An 18,853-nucleotide genomic window follows, 5' to 3' on the forward strand; every position below is an offset into this window, starting at 1 on the left:
GGTTAATGAAAATTAGACATGCGCAGTACATACATGAGCGGCCATTTTGAACTCAATATCAACAGAAAATGCGACATAGATCGCAAAAAAAACTTTCAAGTATGGATTCACAACCATACTGCTATAAATAATTTTAATTATTGGCTTTTATTATAATTTTTAAAATGAGTGTCTCAAGTGACAGCATTTTACATAACCTTCTCAGGCGAGAAGTCGGTCTTTTTAGTGGAAAGGAGCAAGGATTTTTCCACCGAGTTGTCGAAGACAAAGCTGCAATCTTCTCAACCGAAAACACAGTACGTATAGACTTTGGTCATATTTATTGTCTCGCGTTTATATAATCTTCGGATTTTCACCATTATCAGTGTCGAGTTGTTGTAATGTGTCGAATAAACGTTCCAAGTATGTCGCGTATAGTAGTTACCTGGTAAACTATATTCTCTTCGATGACGTCACTTCTCGGGCCAGCTGGCGAATTCTGTTACATACAGTCATTGCCACATAGTGCAGACGTCACATATTTTTCCTTTACGTATATCATTCATTACGATTTCGAATGCTTGTTATATCCAAGCAAATCCCTGCACACGAGCAATTCATGACAAGTATTTTGTGATTGAAATTTTACCAAAGCAGAGCTCGAACTTTTTTTATTCTTGATACCCTTCAATATTTCCTATGTTATTCCTATACAGTGGTTTCGGAAAAGCTGTTTAAACATAGACCTTAGGTCTATGGTTTAAACAATTTATAAGTAGTTTGTAACACATTTATTCATTCAATTGAGACACCTGGATTGGCTATAATAATTTGTGCAGTGTCCCACGATGTGCCGCAATCAGATTCAACAACATTTTGGTCAATAAGCCAGTGTCAATTGATCGACAGCTACTTTAGAACACACTTCCCATTGAACACATGCTGACTGGGTCGTCCCTTTCAGGGGCATGATGACATGGTGACATCACAGCGATCGTTGTGACTGATCGTTTTTAAATTTATAATTGTTTCATGTTTATAAACCGTGTCTGAATTTGCGCTTTATCAAACACTTGTCTTTGTTTATTTTTCAGCCATGTTACCTTGGATGTCATCCGAGGGCTACGTTCTTGATGTCCTTCAGTCCAGATGGCACATTGATGGCATCAAGTCATGGTGATCACAACATTCACATTACTGATGTACGTACAGGTGAACATGTGCAATCCTTGATGGGTCATCCAAGAACACCGTGGTGTGTAAGCTTCCATCCCACTTCCAATGAGATCTTGGCATCAGGCTGTCTTGGTGGTGAGGTTAGAATATGGGATTTACATGTAAGTTGGTGTCAGCTATTGCTATGGGAAAGTATATTTGTCTTGCTCATTTTTTTGCCAGGAAAACCATTTGTCGTTTGAGACAATATAATTTATTTATGGCAGTGAGTGTTTCCTCTACTACTTGCATAAACAATTGATTATCATTCTTTTTATCAAAAGTTGACTTAAATTGTTATCATCACCACACATACATGTACAACTGAATAGTATTTACTGTAAACCATTTAATTAATTTTTGCTGCTTGGTATTTTAACAAATTGTTTGTACGTGTCAGACACTGACATTTCGTTTTGCGGGACCGCCAGAGATATTTTCACTGTTACAAAATTTTTCGAAACAGCTTGAGTAGTGACAATTAGAGAAATTGTGATTTCAGTTATGTTGAAATATTTAAATAATCATGTTGTCTGTCACTGGTAGCATAGTGGTTGTCGCATCGGTAGACCCATGGAAGGTACTAACGGAAGGAGCCACGACGCTATTGTTTTAGCTTTACCCCATGATCGTTTGTCATTGTTTGTTCACAAACATTGGTTCTCGTTAGCTCTTAGCACCTTCGTACAATGGGTTATGCTAATCTTGAGCATTCGATAATATTCGGAGCATGTTCGGAAGCGATAGTCGAACCTCACATGTACAATATTGAAAATGGCGTCTAGTTTGAATGCTGTTGTTTCCGGAGATCTTGGCGAACTTTAATGGAAAATTGTCAGTCAGATATAACATTGATTGAAGAAGAACTGATGAAATATCGTGATTTTTGTATTTGTATTTGTAATGGTAATGAGACTTGATCAATGATTGCTTGTGACGATTGCATTATTCAGTGCGTGGGTTTGGCGCCCGAAACTGTCGAAATTTTTGACCACCGGACATCGGCAAACACCAACAGAAAAGATAGTATCGAAAGAAGAGCATGCCTAGACACTTTCTCTGTGATAATATTTTTTAGGAGTTCTTAGGAATTGTTGCAGTAGGCACTCAAAATCTTGTTCTAGTTACAGTTGCTAATAATAATTAAAACATGTGAAATTTGTGAAGTCAAACGTTCATCTGTTGAATTTCCGCTTGAGAAATACGTATTTTGACCCTTCACACCTAAACAAACCCAGTGCGCATGTGTGATGATCGTAGTTTCAAAATGCGCATATATTTTATAGTCACATTAAAAAAATGGCGGGGTTGTATCATACTCCGCTAACTGGTTACTTGTGTAAACAATCGCAAACTATCATAGACATCAAAGATGAGCTAAACAATGTCCTTATCAGGATTAATTTGGGTTGAAACAAAAGGAAGTAAGCCAGTTAAGAGGCTTAAGTGGCTACTTGATAGGGGTTGTGGCTCCTTCCGTTAGTACCTTCCATGGTAGACCCAAGTTCAAATCCTACCATACGCTGAACATCAAAAGGATCAACCCCTACCCTGGGTGAGTGTGCCACAGACTCAATGGGAAGGCCAATCCACTGGCCGAGATTCATTCACTAATGAATGCGACTTGGTTAAAGTCCGCAGGTGCTTGTGTTCGACGGAGCCTGGTTGACGCCAGGATAGCGCATTAAATTGCCATTTTATAGGGAGATGGCCGCACAGCTCTGTCATGTAGTCCCAAACAGGAAATGACAAAATGCACTTTGTGTCAGCCAGTGTTCCCTCTAAGCCTTATTTTCGCTCAATTTTCCCAGATTCAATTGTAGTTTCACAGTGAAATTTTGTCTTTTGAGAAACATTTCAAGGGGAAAATGGGCAAATTTTCTCAGTATTTTCAAGATTCAAAGAAATTAAAGGAAACAGTGGTGTCAGCACTAGCACTTGTAATTTGCACATACAAAAAATTCAGGAGAGATAACAGTGACATTCAATGTCCAGAACTGTTGCCTGGCACAAAAAAAAAAAATAATAATAATCATAATGACATTGCTGCTCGAGTTGATTTTAGGTAGCCTAAATGAGCTAATTTGTCATATACATTGTATAAGCCGTAAACATAACCCATTATCTTTGTATTTTTTCAGGGAGGAAGTGAAAGCTGGACATCTGATGATGAGACAGTGATAGCATCACTAGCATTTCATCCAACAGATCAAGTATTAGCAATAGCAACAGATAACAGAATTTACCTGTGGGATTGGAGTCAGCCAGCACCATTTACATATGTTAAAACAGCCCTATCTAAAGAGAAAGTTAGGTAAATTATCAGTTCATGTTCTTAGTATCTCAATCATTATTCGCCTAGGGGATCCAAGCGACTTGGTGAGCAAAATTGATTAATCTAGTATAGATGTGTTGTATTTGACAGGTTGGTATGTGGATCATAAGGACTTGTTTTGATGAAAAGGTTTTTAAAATTTCAGGGTGATGGAATATTGTGTGTATGTGTTCAATTCATTTAGCTAGTTTGATCTCATCCTGCCAAAACTTTTAAAATGTGAAATCAAAATGCATACATTCTACAACTTGTATGTAATTCTGGCTCTTATTTATATCATATCTGCTCTCTAACACAAGTAGACTGCAGTAGTGCATGCTTTTAAGGTAGATGCCTACTCATGATTTCAAAAATCCAGAATTTATTCATTTTTTAATATATTGTACTTCCGGGCAATATTAGAATATTGACTTTGAAAAAAATGTGGGTCACCAGGTTAATTTTCGAGAAAATCATGGTTGTATTTTAGTGGATAGCGTTCATTTTGGCAGTATTATAGTGCTTTTACTATAGGTTCCTATGGCAGAGATATTATGCCATATCTCAAATTGTAGGCTGGTGACATAGGCTGAAAAAATAATATATTGTTAATAATGGCCTCCTTTTTGTTTTCCAGAATTTTTTCAAAAATCTGGGTTTTAAAAAGTGTTGAAAAATGTAATTTTTGTTTAACATTGCGCTCTATGGAATTGTTCTAAAAATAGCTATTTTTGAAAAATTGGGACAAGTTTCTCAAAATACGTCACTGTAACACACAAAAGAATGCTTTTTTATGGTACCATGGGACAATAGCTCCATGATCTTACATAATAAACCAATGAACACTGTCATGTGATTTATGACAAAATTTCTCAAAAAATATGAGTAGGCTTCTACCTTAAATAAATTTCACAGCTGTTTCTATGGTTTAAATAAATATGGTATACTTGTATAAAGCAAGCAGGGTTCAGTGTGTTTATATCAGTCTATTTTAACCCATGCTTTACACCACTAGCCACAATCTGTATTTTGCTAACTCGTACATTCACTTGATTCAATAACAAGGCCACATTAAGCAACTTTTCACTCGTTTTTGTATCTACCTATTACAGAAATTAATTAAACTATACGAAGCTGTTTCATGTTAAAAATAGGCACAGTAATATTTGTTATTAACAATAATTGGATGGAATGATCAATAGTGTGTTGTACAAGCAACATATTTAGGAACACATGTGCTTGTGTAAATGTCAGCAGCGAATCTGTGGTCAAAATGTTTCCTTTATTTAGCATATAGTAAAAGTAAATTTGCTTAAAGTTCTTTTATATCGGAGATGTGCTTTTAATAGAACAATTACTGTACATGTATCACTCTGTTCAAATTCAGGTTCATCCCAGAACTTTTTTGCAGATCATAGTCGTCTACACACAGAGATCATTCACTTAGTGATAGGACATAAAAATGTAAAATTGTCACTTTATCTGCATATAGATTTGGGTCAATAGTACCGGATTCGGCTGATACCCCGCCCTGGGCGATCTTATGGAAGATTCGATTTTTTTTTTAGAAAAATGTGGACCAAAAGATCGCCCGGGCGATGTTATGGCAGATATTACGAAGCCCATTTTGTCCAGAAAAATAACCCTGCACTGATAAAAATGGTCTCAGAAAATAATGTTTCGCGTTGACCAAATATAATCATGCAAAGTATAAATTCAAAGTGTTTTAATACATTGGTGAGAGATCGCATTACGTGAACAAGAAAGAAAAGCAAGCCAAAGTCGAAACGGGGTGCATCATCGACATGGCACAACACACGCTGCGACAACAGAGTAATCAGCGAAATCATTTTGGGCGCAATTGAACTTCAAGTACTTCTTTACAAACTGTTGCTGCACGGTGACACTTCTGACATCAAGTGTGTGTTGACCAAAGTTTGACCCAAAGTCACGCACTGAACTGGCGCGTTACCGTAGCAACCTTTTTCTTTCGTGCTCCGCGCATCGGTCTAGTAAAATTGTTATTATATCTGACGATACTGTAATCACATAACTTGTCTGCAACTCTGGCTTTGAATATATCAACATCTTTTACTTGGTGCGCTGCTTTTCTAATGACGCAAATTTGTTTACAATGTTGTACCGGCTCTGAATATTTCAACTTTGTAATGCTTTCATAATAATTACACAAACTCAAGTAATTTATATTACAGACTTTATTTGTTCAAAAAACCTGTCAACTCTCACAAATACTACGAACGCGAAGAGTTTACTGAAAGGGAACGTCTTTTTTGGACAAAAAAAACCCACGTCAAATACAAGATTATGTGTGCAAGGTTAGAATTCTAGAACGTACACAACCGCTTAACTATGTGTTTTTAATAATCATGTCGCATGTGAAACGCAGGAGACATTTTAGTTCGCCAATTTCCTGTTTACCGATCTTGAACTTTTTGTCAGGAATGCGATACAGACAAGGATTAAACATTAACGATACCTACCGTTGTCAAATCAACCAAGAAGCTCGAATCAGGAAGGCTTGTGTATTTCAAACTTCGTAAATAGCATTCATTTCAAGCGCAGACTTTATTTGAGTGTAATAAACGTAAGTGAAATGTATTCACGAGCCATAATACTCGTACCTTCTAAAGTTACGACTTTTACTCTTGAAATTGGACCAAAACATCGCCCACTATTTAAAACATCGCCCATGGGCGGGGTTTAGGATGGGCGGGGTGTCAGCCAAATGCGGTATATAGTCATAGTAGTATCTAAGCAGCTTACATTTCACACTGTATGCTTACTTTCAGATTGGTGAAATTTGATCCTACAGGACTTAATATATTAACAGGTATATCGAATATTACAACAGGTGATAGTGATGATGATTTAGACCTGTCACTGCCTAGGTACGTCACTTTACATAAATTGTATATTCAAAATATTAAAATCAGTTCGTGTATACTGCTTGTTATTTGTTAAACCATTAAATGATACTGCTTGATACTTTGTGATTGCCTCTTCAGCTTTGGTAAAAAATAATTGTCTGATGAGGCTCTTTCCTATAGTATCGATGAGCCAGAATGATTTGAAATTGTAGTTGTAGCAACAAAATATATGTTGGTGTATTCGGGACCTAGTAATTATAGAGTTACTAAGACCACAATTGGTCAGTCTCATTCAATCCACGAAATATTTAATAGAACAGGTTGTAATGTATTTACTACTGCATTTTGCATAGCATTTTCCTCCATGGTTAGATTTAATGTAGCGAAATCCTGAACTTCCAAGCAGCCAGTATTTGACTGTTGTATTTTTTTTTAAAGGGAAGCAAATGAGAGAGATGTGTCTGAATTTCCACAGAATACAGAAGATGCCCACTTAGTGAGGAGACTGAGACTACAACTTACTCGACAGTCTGATCCAACCGATGATCCTCATACTGTTGCTGATGCTCTCTTTAACCATCCCAGTAATATAGACGCAGATCAACAAGCGGCAGCTTCTGTGAGTAATGTCAGACCTTTGGCCTCACTCAGGAGACATACACATGGACCATTTGCATATAACCCGATGAGAAATCTGGACTCTGTGTTGTCAGGTACTTCCGATACTATCGGGCAGAGTGACTCTAGGAGCTTTTCTGACAGTATTTCTAATCAGCCAGTTAGGAGACATTATAGTTCAGCATCAAATAGTTCACATGCTATCGGCCATTCCCACTATAGCAGTGGGATGGCCAGTACAGGAAATGTAAGTGTTGATCGCGCTGAAAATATAAGTGGGCTAGTAAGGACAGAAAATATCACTTCTGAACATGTTGGAGTCAGTGGTAGTCGAACTAGGACTGAAAATGGCAGTCATAATATTCGAGTGCCGGCCGATTTTGGACAAAGTATAACAGTTACGGCCAGTATGGGTCCATCATCATCTGATGCATCACAGGAAAATGAATCGTCAGAGGATGCTCCCTCAAGTCAAACTGAAAACTCAAATGCAGAGCCTTTGCAATCTAATCTGCAGGTAGGGAACAATAGTAGTGCACCCACTTCAGGGCTACAGTTGAATATACCAGTAATAAACATTGAAGTCTCTGCTACTAGTGGTAGAGAAGGAGAAGCGCAGTCCACTTCATCTACAGCTTCAACGTCAAATAGAGAGTATTCCAGCACACCGAGGGGAAGCCCTAATAGTCCTAGATTGAATATATCTATAGTCGTGTCCAGAAACAGAGCAGGTACTACCACTACAACGACTCGTACAAGCAGTAATTCTGAAGTGGCTGCATCTTCCAGTGGAAGTGCTGAGAGTACAACAAGGGAATCATCATCACCTTTGCATTTTGCTGGTCCAGGTATGTACATGGTAGATGTAATAGCATTACAAAAACTGGGTATTTCTTAAACCATCAAATGTGGTAAATTAGGTGGTACATTAGACATGCATTTCTCCACATAGTGTGTGAATCAATTTATTAGCTGTACAGCAACATACAATTTTCTTTTTTTTTAAAGACCAACCTTTCCAAGTACACAGTCTGACTCAACTAAATTTTTTTGCACTCTTTAACACTTGTTTCTGTGTAGAAATGCCGAGTGGAGCAAGAACGTTTGCAGTAAGACCAAACAGAAGAGCTGTCACACGATCATCACGGCTGATTTTGAATCAACAGAGGCGTGCTATGTCTGACGAAGCATCAATGTTGACATCGCCTCTCGGATCAGAGAGCAGGAGAGCCAGAATGACACGATTTGGGTTCCATAGAGGTACTGAACGGTATGTGATGAGGTATTCTGGATATATTATTTTGTTTGATTCTTTTATGTGGTATCCACTTCAAATTTTGACCGTTGTTGCCTTAGAACCAGGGCATAGCTGCCTGTTACTTATATCTAAAGTGAAAAACTATAAAAATCTACCTGCGATATGTGTGTGATATTATATTCTTGATGAAACTGTACTTTGTGTATGATCATGTGTGATACTGTAATCCTCCCATTATTTGAATCATGAAAAAATAATTGACTTTGGAAGTGACTAAATTAAAAATATTAAGTGGTGAAATAATTGCAGAATCATTCATTTCAAACAATTAAAGTCAAGGTGGATTGACTGCAATATTGTTTTAATAGAAATTTAGAGGTACTGTGAAATACTTTTATTAGTCCCCGTTCGGATGAAGTCCGAAAACGGGGACTTATAATTCGGTCTCCGTCCGTCTGTGCGTCCGTCCGGAGTCATATCTCAGAATCCCTTGGACCGATTTCGTTCATTTTTTGCATGTGCCTAGTACTTTATCTGGGACATATGCACATGCAGTGGTTTAGTGATTCGATGCAAAATGTTGTATTTTGGACATGCTTTGTCAGTTGTCATTCAAATTTGGTACATAGTTTATACATGTTAGGATACATGTCCATGACGATTTATTTCACAATTGGATCAAAGATGGCCAACTGGCAGCCATCTTGTTTTTTAAAAATGTCGTATTTTGAACATGCTTTGTCAGTTTTCATTCAAATTTAGTACATGGATCATACATGTTAGGATACATGTCCCCGACCGTCCATGAGTTCCTGAGTCTGTCCGACCGTCTGTCCGAGTGTCCATCCGTCCGTGCGTCAGTCTGTCCAGAGTCATATTTTAGAATCCTGTGGACCGATTCTGTTCATTCTTTGCATGTGCCTAGTACCTTATATGGGACATATGCACATGCAGTGGTTTAGCGATTCGATTCAAAATGGCCAACAGGCAGCCATCTTGTTTTTTGAAAATGTTGTATTTTGGACATACTTTGTCAGTTGTCATTCAAACTTGGTACATACCGGTAGATTATACATGTTAGGATATATGTCTATGACGATTTAGTTCGCAATTGGATCAAAGATGGCCAACTGGCAGCCATCTTGTTTTTTGAAAACGTTGTATTTTGGACATGCTTTGCCAGTTTTCATTCAAACTTGGTACATAGATTATACATGTTAGGATGCATGTCCATGACAATTTGTTTCAAAATCTGGTCAAGGATGGCCGATTGACAGCCATCTGACTTTTTGGCCTCACTACTATATTTCCACAATTTATGTACCATTTTCATTCGTATTTGGCACATACATCATACATATCAGTGTGTTTCATAATCAGATCAAAGATGGCCGAATAATGGCTGTTTTTATTTTTGGCCATATTACTACTACATGGAACACGTGTTTTGATGTAAATAAACAATGTGTTGTATACGTCACTTGGAACTCAAGTTTCAAGGACACGCTCGCGACAACCCCTCCAATTTAACATGACGTGCACAAAGAGAACTTTAAAAAATTTAACGGGGACTGTGTCATTTTCAATGACTTGTGTTAGCTGGAATTAATTTTCGCTGAAAAGATATTTTTGGTGTTTTGTATGGATTTTATTTTCACTGAATCATTCCTTCAGCGAAAATAGCGAAAATTAACTCTAAGCAAAAATAAAGTATTTTACAGTATCTAAGGAATCAAAGGATTGTTGTAATAGAGCTGTGTTGTATTTTTAATTATTTATAACTTCCATCTTTTACACAGGAGTCGTCTTTTACATCATCACCATCATTACCACCATCACCTACATCAGCATTACAGTATTAGTATCTTTGACGATACTAATAGACCGTCACATGCGTTGCATTCAGCTATCAACCGAGCAATCGCTGGTGCATTCGCTGGCAGTGGAGAGACTGCTGTAGCTAGCAATATTGTCAACACAACCCATAGACTTCAATGGTGGGACTTCACTTCATACAAACTTCCTGATATTTCAGATGGTGAGACTTACCTTTGTATTTAGTCATCTCATACTTACTTTGTAATTTTATCGATGTTTAGTTTAAGGTAGATACGTACCTTAGCCCTAAAAAATAGTTACCATGTGATTTTTATGATTTTTTAATCACTTAAATAATTTACAGCGACTTTCATAATTACCAAAATTTTACTTTTTAATAAAAATGGCATTACTTCTAATAAAGATAAATACATCATTAAATCATTAGCAAAATACGATAAATTTGCTATTACATGAAACTAGAGTAAAGACTTGGGTGGTAAAATTTCAATGACGCTGATGTTCACTTGTTTTTGAGTTTTGAGGAGACTTTTGGTATTCTTGTTGTTGTATTTCTCATAAATGATCCAGAAGTATATGAAATATGTTGAATTAAAAATTGGATCATGCAAAATCTTTTTTTCCTCTTCTTTATTTACAACACAGCCGATAACAATGTTATAGTAGAAAACTGTAAAATACACAATGATGCCAGTTGTGATATCTCCCAGGATGGTACCATGATTGCTGCATTTGTACCAAGTCATCGTGGTTTCCCGGATGATGGAATACTGGCAATATACTCTCTCCAGGCTGACAGCTTTGGTGATTGCCTCTACACTAAGAGCTTTGGTAAGAAACGTTATTAGTCGCAAATATCTTCATTCTAGATATAACAGGACTCAACGTAGTAAATTTACGACCACCAATTCTAATGTACAAAATAAGCAACAGTAAGAACTAGAAAAAATATTTATGCTTCTGGTCACTATGAATTTAATCATTTCAATGCATGAGAAATAATTTTTTGGCGAAGGTTTCTAAGAGTTGTATGTTGGAATCTGTTTGAGAATCAAATCAGTATTATAAGATGGACACACCACATCATGATATATCTAATGTAGTAATTACGCCACTCTAAGTGGGACTAAGCTGAGTGACACTTCTGTAAACTTAAATCTTAAATGTATTTGCTTGCAGGGCCTAATGCAATATCGGCAAGTATCTCCCCAACTAACAGATATGTTATGGTTGGTTTGGCATCAAGAAGACTTCATTGGCATGTAACATCAAAACAGGTAACAGTTCTTGTTCCTTTCTATTTTGCAGGCATTGTTTTTTCATCATTATTCGAATAAAAAATGACAGCACCATCAATATGATATTTCTTAATCTTTCTGTATCATTTTCTCACATAGTGATTATTAAGATGCAAAAGTATTATCTGTTATTATTTTGCTCGTGAAAAAAAATGTCTCATCATATATATTTTGACCAGGAAGGACTTATTTAGATAATCTAAATCTCAGCGAGGGTGGTGCTTTTTCTCTAACATTTCCATATATACAAATACTGTATATACTGTCTGTGATACCACTTCATTCATCATGGCTTATTCACTGTATTACATATTCTATTTGTAGATGGTGGCTCAGATTTTCCGGTTGAAACATGCCTATGCTGGGGAAGATTCATGCCAGCATATCCAGAATGTAATGCATCCATGTGACGTTGAGCGACGGATGCATGTCAGTGTCAATTCAGCAAAGTGGCTACCCTGGCCAGGATGGGGTGTGGTTTATGGTACTAATAGAGGCGATTTACATATATGTAGATTAAGGTTTGTATATATTTATCCCTTTCCTGATGCATGTATACCTAATTGTGACCATATGAAGTGAACAGGACAGGCAAAAATTAAGAAATATATGATAAAATCATCACATCCAAGAAATGATAAAACACATTCTGGAATAAGTATCTTTAGGGCTATGATGTGGTTTTGTCATGGCAGATCAATTTATAAAATATAAATCAAAGTAATAGCTTTCAAATTTTCCATGCTGAAATGATTTAAAGAATTTCATGCATGTTTTCTAATTTTATGTTATGCGTTGTTTTTACGTTTGTAGGATGCCGGTCATTCCAGAGGACCAGCCGACACATAATGATGGTGCATCAAATTCTACAAGAAGTGCCAGTCAACAAACTAGGGTACCGGATAACATGTATGCACGGCGGAACATAGACACTGCAGGACGCGTAAGGGACTATCAAATGCTTGGCGTGGTTGGACTTGGACTGGTGTCGCCCCCAGAGACAAATTCCACTGCCACGCAAACTGTACCCGTGAGAGTACAGAGTACAAGCACTCAGACTGAACATGCAGTGGGTCATAGCGGGGACAATACTAGCAACGTGCAAGCCAGCACAAGCAGCCATAGCGACACTGGCGAGACCATACAAAATAGGACCAGTGATGATGGCCAGAATGACTACCAGTCGAATAGTTCTTCAGATGAGGACGGTGATACATCAGGTCACGGATCTGGTGACACAAGCAGTGATGTATGGGACAGTACAAATAATGACAACCAAAATGCTGATGTGGAGTCAGATGATGATCTTTGAATTTCATTCTTACAGACATCCATGATAAGCTTATCTTATGTCCAAGAATTGATGTTGATAGACACAGTTTCTTGTTTGTGTAAAGCATCACTTGCCTAGGTCCATAGAGTAGGAAGTGTGGATGTTGAGGGCTTTTGTTTGTCAGCAATACAGTAGCATTGCCTCTCACAAGAACGTTGATCGTTGACCATGTGACATTAAGCACTATTTACATCTCGTGATTCAACTACGTCTTTCATTCCTGCCTTCATAGTGGCAAAGAATACTAGAACTCAGGTTTTATGTGTACTTTGTGTAATAATATGTGTGTGCCCACTCCATCCCTTCAAGCTTTTACAATGCCATACTGGTTACTGTGTGATAGTGGTATAGCAGTTGGGATTTCACATGTAGCTATACTGTGTATCTGTGAAATCAAGAAGTCTTGCCTAAGTTTGAGGATTTCATTCAAATTCTGCTTTCCCACTCACAAGAATTAACAAAAGGAGCATATGCTTTATTTTTCACACGCAATCTAGCATGCTTAATCAGTTTGCTCCTGATGAGTATAAACACGGTGCTGTAGCTGTCAAGAGTTGTATCCTGTCTTGCCTTGGAAGAATTTTTATTTAAATTGTCTGATATAAATTATTCTGTGTCCTGGCAAATGAATGTACGAGAAATGTCAAATTTTGTCTACTTGTAAATGCATTAATTATTCACTGGGTTTTATTTTTGCTGATAAGTAAAATCCTCTAAATTAAATCTACCAGTATATGAACATATAAAATAACAATAAAACTCATTGTTTTGACAAATTCGTGAAATTAAAACACAGTGAATATGCTCAAAACATCAAAATAGTGAAATTAAATGTCAGTGAAGAGAAACGCTTTTACTGTATGTTGAATGTTTACAGAAAAAAACAACAATAGAACACAATGGAGTCACTTGTCGAGGCGCAGTAAATCTGTGCACCATAGAACATTTGTCAGAATGTATATTTATATATTTTGTTTATATACAATTAATGTGCCAAAAGTTTGAAATAGTTTATACTATTTGTGTGCAGATATTTCTAGGACAATAGATTTCACAACAGGGTTTGAAATTCATACATGTATGTAGTTGAATATTCAAAACATTAATACATGCTACTGAATAAAAGTGTGTGTGTGGTAACAATAATTTGCCCTCGGATACAACATGTGTGTTGTTATAGTGTGCATGAAATTGTTATTGACCACAAATGTGTGGTATTCATAAAACCTAATTTCACAATTATATATAGATTGTACTGATATTTTAATCATTCCATGTAAACAAAAATGTTACAAAAATTATGCTACAAACACTAAATACACCCTTCAAACATCCCCCATGTTATACATTTAGTTTGTTGGCAATCTGATTTAAATTGAGAACAAACCTTGTATGTTGTAAACAAAATTCATGAGAAAAATTCCTCATGCAACAGATGAAGGCTTTGAACTAAATAAGGCGAGAGAAGAGGCGGCCACTTTTTAGCTCCGCTGTCGACTACAAGCCTGAGTGCTTTGATACTTGGTGTATATGTACCTTGGGTAGACCTCTCTTAGGTTTGTTCATTTCATGTTGATATCTTCAATTCTCTAATTTTGGTGAATATTTTTGTCATTTTTGGTAAAAAGTGATATTTTTGACTTCTTGTTAAAAACCGCAAGTGCAATTGCTTTGATATTACATATATAGGTACTACATGTGGACCTCTCTCAGATTTGTTCATTTTGTAATGATATCTTTAATTCTCTAATTTTGGTGAATATTTTTATCATTTTTGGTAAAAAGTGATATTTTCGACTTCTTGTTAAAAACTTTAAGTCCAATTGCTTTGATACTACATATATAGGTACTACATGTGAACCTCTCTCAGATTTGTTCATTTCGTGATGATATCTTCAATTCTCTAATTTTGGTGAATATTTTTGTAATTTTTGGTAAAAAGTGATATTATCGATTTCTTGTTAAAAACCACAAGTCCGATTGCTTTGATATTACATATTTAGATACTACATGTAGACCTTTCTCAGATTTGTTCATTTCGTGATGGTATCTTCGATTCTATAATTTTGGTGAATATTTTTGTCATTTTTGGTAAAAAGTGATATTTTCAACTTCTTGTAAAAAACCAATAGTCTGATTGCTTTGATATTACATATATAGGTACTACATGTGGACCTCTCTCAGATTTGTTCATTTTGTGATGGTATCTTCAATTCTCTAATTTTGGTGAATATTTTTGTAATTTTTGGTAAAAAGTGATATTTTCGACTTGTTAAAAACCAAAAGTTCAATTGCTTTGATATTACTATATAGATACTACATGTAGACCTTTCTTAGATTTGTTCATTTCGTGATGATATCTTCAATTCTCTAATTTTGGTGAATATTTTGGTCATTTTTGGTAGAAAGTGATATTTTTGACTTCTTGTTAAAAACTGTAAGTCCGATTGCTTTGATACTATACATATTGTTCATTTTCTAATGATGTCTTCAGTTCTTTAATTGAAATGTGCATTGCTAACAGCGGAGCTATCTCAGCCGATAGGCTGCTTGTTAATCTCAGTCTGAAAATGAGTACTTATAAATTGACCGCTGTACACGATATGTGTGTGCATCTCTTCGTATAAAGCAATATCTCACAAATGCTTGGAGCAATGAAGTTCAAACTTCACACATTATATACAAGTGTATGCACATGCATTTGTTTCATGATCCAATTTAAATGCTAAAAAATTGCACATGTTCTCCATTCAGGACCAGATCTCAGTCATGCATGGACGAATTATTGTACATGCATTGAACATAATAGGACTATGATGCTATTTTTTGTTTTGTTTTTCAAATTAGCTTCAAAATTGGCCTATTGGTGGACATTTTTTTAATATAATGTTTAAATCAACTTCACACATACATCAGATATATTGGACAAATGTATATGCATTTTGTGTCCCCATCAAATCAAAAACAGCTGAATGGCAGCCATCTTGTTTAATCGATTGCAGTTCTACAGAGCCGTGTCTCGTACATGTACATTTTGGTCAATATTATGGATATCGCCCCAGTAGTCATGGTCATGGCACTGGTCTTTCAATTTGGTAGGAATATGCGACCGGGAGGTAAAACCCCAGACCCCATCATAGGCCATTTTCACATCAAAAACCATAGATCAAATAGTGATTTTGTATATCCCATCAGAGACCAAATTGTCACTAAATTTATTCAGTTATAGGTTGAATTGTTGATGATTTCACAACACATGCGCTAAATTCGTACGGGCTGAAACACATTGCATTGTTCGGTTCATTGACGGGATTAATGATGGCCGATAGTTGCAGACTTTGGCAATCCGCTACGTGGAAATGTACCAATAAAAGTACCTAAACTCGAGTACATACATGGAAATTAAAAAAAAAAACAGACCCCATCCTAGACCGACAAACTTGATATGACCAAAAAGAAAGCAAATTTAAACCGCCATTCTAGACCAAACAGCTAAAAAATTACGACCCCAAAGAGCGGCACATCCCCATAATGTGATTTGTATTAAGTGACCAAGCCCCCCTCCCCCCACACTGCGCGCTCAGGAGCCTTATCCCAATTGGTGTCACAAACATGCCGCTGAGGGCAGTATGCTAAACACAGGCTGAAACTCTTCGCCAGCCAAGGTTTATTTATACGGCCATCTCCTCACCACAACATAGTATGTTTATATTGACATCACGAAACCGTGCGATGATGAGGCAGACACTGACTGAACTCAATTCTACCTTGTCCAGTGTAGTTATCAAATGCAATACTTGATACAATTGGTTAGATAAAGCGCAGGGGCTAATCTTTTTTTTTGTCGGGGGACTGAGGACCCGATTTCACAAAAGCAAAAAACAGCTTCGCCCACCCCTTCCGAGCAAAAAAAAACAAAACAGGGCGTACCTTCCCTAACATCAGAAAATACAGTGACCCGCCCCCAAAGAACTTTTGATTTATGTTTTAACTACTTGGTTTACTATAGTTAAACACCGTCCTTCAAGACGGTGAGTTAAAGTTTATGTTTTGGACAAGTTGTATCCAGGTTTCTGATCTGGTGACATAAATATCCTGAATTGTTTCAGTTTCTTCATCTTCAGAATCACCATTCCTGATTTCCCGAAAAGTGTTATCAGTCTCTGAATCGTCCTCTCTAAAATCTGTTGTATATCTATCGATGGCATATAATTTCTGAACGTACTTCACTACTCTTCTCTGCCAGCTTTTCTTCATCACATGAGACAACTCTATCTGTATCTTGCTTATTAGGGGTGGACCATTTAATATCCTGGGGGCCAGGAAGATTGAAGTGAAGCCTACTTTTTTTCCCTATCTGATATGTATTTTTTTTTTCAGCAGACCTTGTCTCAAATTTTTTTTTTTGCACTTAACAGTTGTTTTTGTTTATTGTTTTCAGTATTTTAAAGCAGGGGGGTCGTCACCTGCGCATGCGCAGGAATTGAGTCCCAAGCGACGATAACAACACACGCTAAAAACGCAAAGGCTCATGGGCATATGCTTGTTTGTAAACATTGACACTCTATGGTCATCTGACGCATGCGCAGGTGACAAAAATGTAGATGACTTGTATAATAGCCCTTTTGACATTATGAAATGATTTTGCTATCAGTCCACCTCCTGGATGTTTTCTCTCTTCCAAACCAGGCTTCTAAACAGTACACAAAACTACTTGACATTTATTTACCGACCCACCTGAAAAATTCCAGACCATTCTGGTAAAGAAGGAGAAGGACACGTTTGTAGATATCAAACTCTTGGATGGAAAAGAACATCAGGCTCTGGCTGTTGAAAAACTAAGGCAATGCCTCAAACAATAAAGAAATAAAGTGCAGGACCCCCGAAAGGGCAGGAAACACACTTCTAGCCTTAAAGTGCCTGTGCAATGCCCACCCCCACGTTTCCCATTTTAGATCTGTATCCCACTGAAATGGGCAGTTATTGATTTTTTTGCTGAAAATGATTACTCGTATCCAAGTAAATTTGGGATATTTCTCGTGTTGTAGCCACGCCCACCTATCCTGAAACGGTCGACTGTTTCCGGATTTCCGACTCTCACCGAAAGTGCGCCACCAAATGCCGAAATGTGAGAGGAAGTCATACCCCTGAGCCGTAATAACACTGGTCATTCAGTATACTTTTAAACGATATACATTTTTCAGTCGGCGTTTTTTTCTTCTTCTTTTTTTGTCTATTTTCTTCTTTTTTTTGAGGGAGAGAGAGTTTTTAGCTGTTGTGTTGTGGGCAGTTGCAATGAAACGTATAGTCATAGTGTAAGTATTCACACGTTTCTAATCGATCCGAAGGTGCGACATGAAAAAAACAACTAGGTTTAAAGAGAAACGCCGACAACATAAATCTGGCGCAACACTTTTGAAAGAAATAGATTCCGGACCATGATCACCGAGGCGGATTTCAGAAGAGAGAGAGACGTCCGGCAAGTGTTTCAAATGAGTTGACTTTTTTGCGATCCTGATTATCGTTTTATAGAGACTATTTAGTCCCTGTTAAGTAAAAGGTAGCAATAATTTTGACAGTGACACGAAAACGAAGCGTCGGACAAACAGGAATATACACAGCTGTCATGAATTTGTTTTCGCGTATCTGTTGACCGACTTAATTAGTTGATTACGAGCGAATTGCTGTGTTATGTCTGTCATCGTTTAGGTCTATTTGAAGTTTTGGACGGAACTTGGCTCAGTGGTTTGGAACTAATTACAAGATACCGTCGCTATTCTGACATCCATAGTTATTAATGTAGTGAACGATTAATCAAAAGATATGACGTATTCAGTACTTAGTGTGATTGGCTTTATGATTGAAGGTTACGCCCTAGAGTCTTTTACTGTTTTGTAATTGGTTAGAGTTTTGAAAATGAATAAAGATAGTTTGAGTTGGTCTTGGCGAATACTCCACGACAGACGCAGTCCGAGAGAGTCCAGGGGCGAGCCTTGAGGCAGTCCAGTCTTGGGCGAGTCTTGGTTCAGCCTTGTAAGAGTCTTGGGGACTTTTCCCCAGGGCGCTGTGTCTTATAGAGTGCTCCAAAAGATCGACTAAGACGAGAGTTGA

The 18,853-nt window shown here is 37.0% G+C and overlaps 1 protein-coding gene across 2 annotated transcripts; it reads left to right on the plus strand.

Annotated features, from left to right (window-relative positions):
- The first annotated feature begins 40 nt into the window (after nucleotides 1-40).
- LOC102806163 (activating molecule in BECN1-regulated autophagy protein 1-like) lies at nucleotides 41-13,984 on the plus strand. Of its 2 annotated transcripts, none has more exons than XM_006816749.3 (11): nucleotides 41-296; nucleotides 1,074-1,316; nucleotides 3,336-3,508; nucleotides 6,319-6,417; nucleotides 6,835-7,862; nucleotides 8,095-8,284; nucleotides 10,072-10,310; nucleotides 10,757-10,942; nucleotides 11,291-11,388; nucleotides 11,734-11,930; nucleotides 12,223-13,984. In XM_006816749.3, the coding sequence occupies exons 1-11, from the start codon at nucleotides 165-167 to the stop codon at nucleotides 12,719-12,721; spliced, it is 3,084 nt and encodes a 1,027-aa protein (XP_006816812.1). In that variant the 5' UTR covers nucleotides 41-164; the 3' UTR covers nucleotides 12,722-13,984. The 2 variants fall into 2 exon arrangements, with proteins under 2 accessions (XP_006816812.1, XP_085356023.1); XM_085499897.1 differs by lacking the exon at nucleotides 41-296 and adding an exon at nucleotides 463-605.
- The last annotated feature ends 4,869 nt before the right edge of the window (nucleotides 13,985-18,853 follow it).

This window comes from Saccoglossus kowalevskii, chromosome 1 (genome assembly GCF_978046115.1).
Source record: "Saccoglossus kowalevskii chromosome 1, keSacKowa6.1, whole genome shotgun sequence".
NCBI classification, from domain to species: domain Eukaryota; kingdom Metazoa; phylum Hemichordata; class Enteropneusta; family Harrimaniidae; genus Saccoglossus; species Saccoglossus kowalevskii.

What these genes read in the sequence shown, in the direction of transcription:
- LOC102806163 (XM_006816749.3), top strand. Translation starts at nt 165, where the DNA reads ATGAGTGTCTCAAGTGACAGCATTTTACATAACCTTCTCAGGCGAGAA. An exon ending in ACTTCCTGATATTTCAGATG is followed by an intron (nt 10,311 to 10,756) that starts GTGAGACTTACC and finishes TTTACAACACAG; the next exon opens with CCGATAACAATGTTATAGTA. An exon ending in CCTCTACACTAAGAGCTTTG is followed by an intron (nt 10,943 to 11,290) that starts GTAAGAAACGTT and finishes ATTTGCTTGCAG; the next exon opens with GGCCTAATGCAATATCGGCA.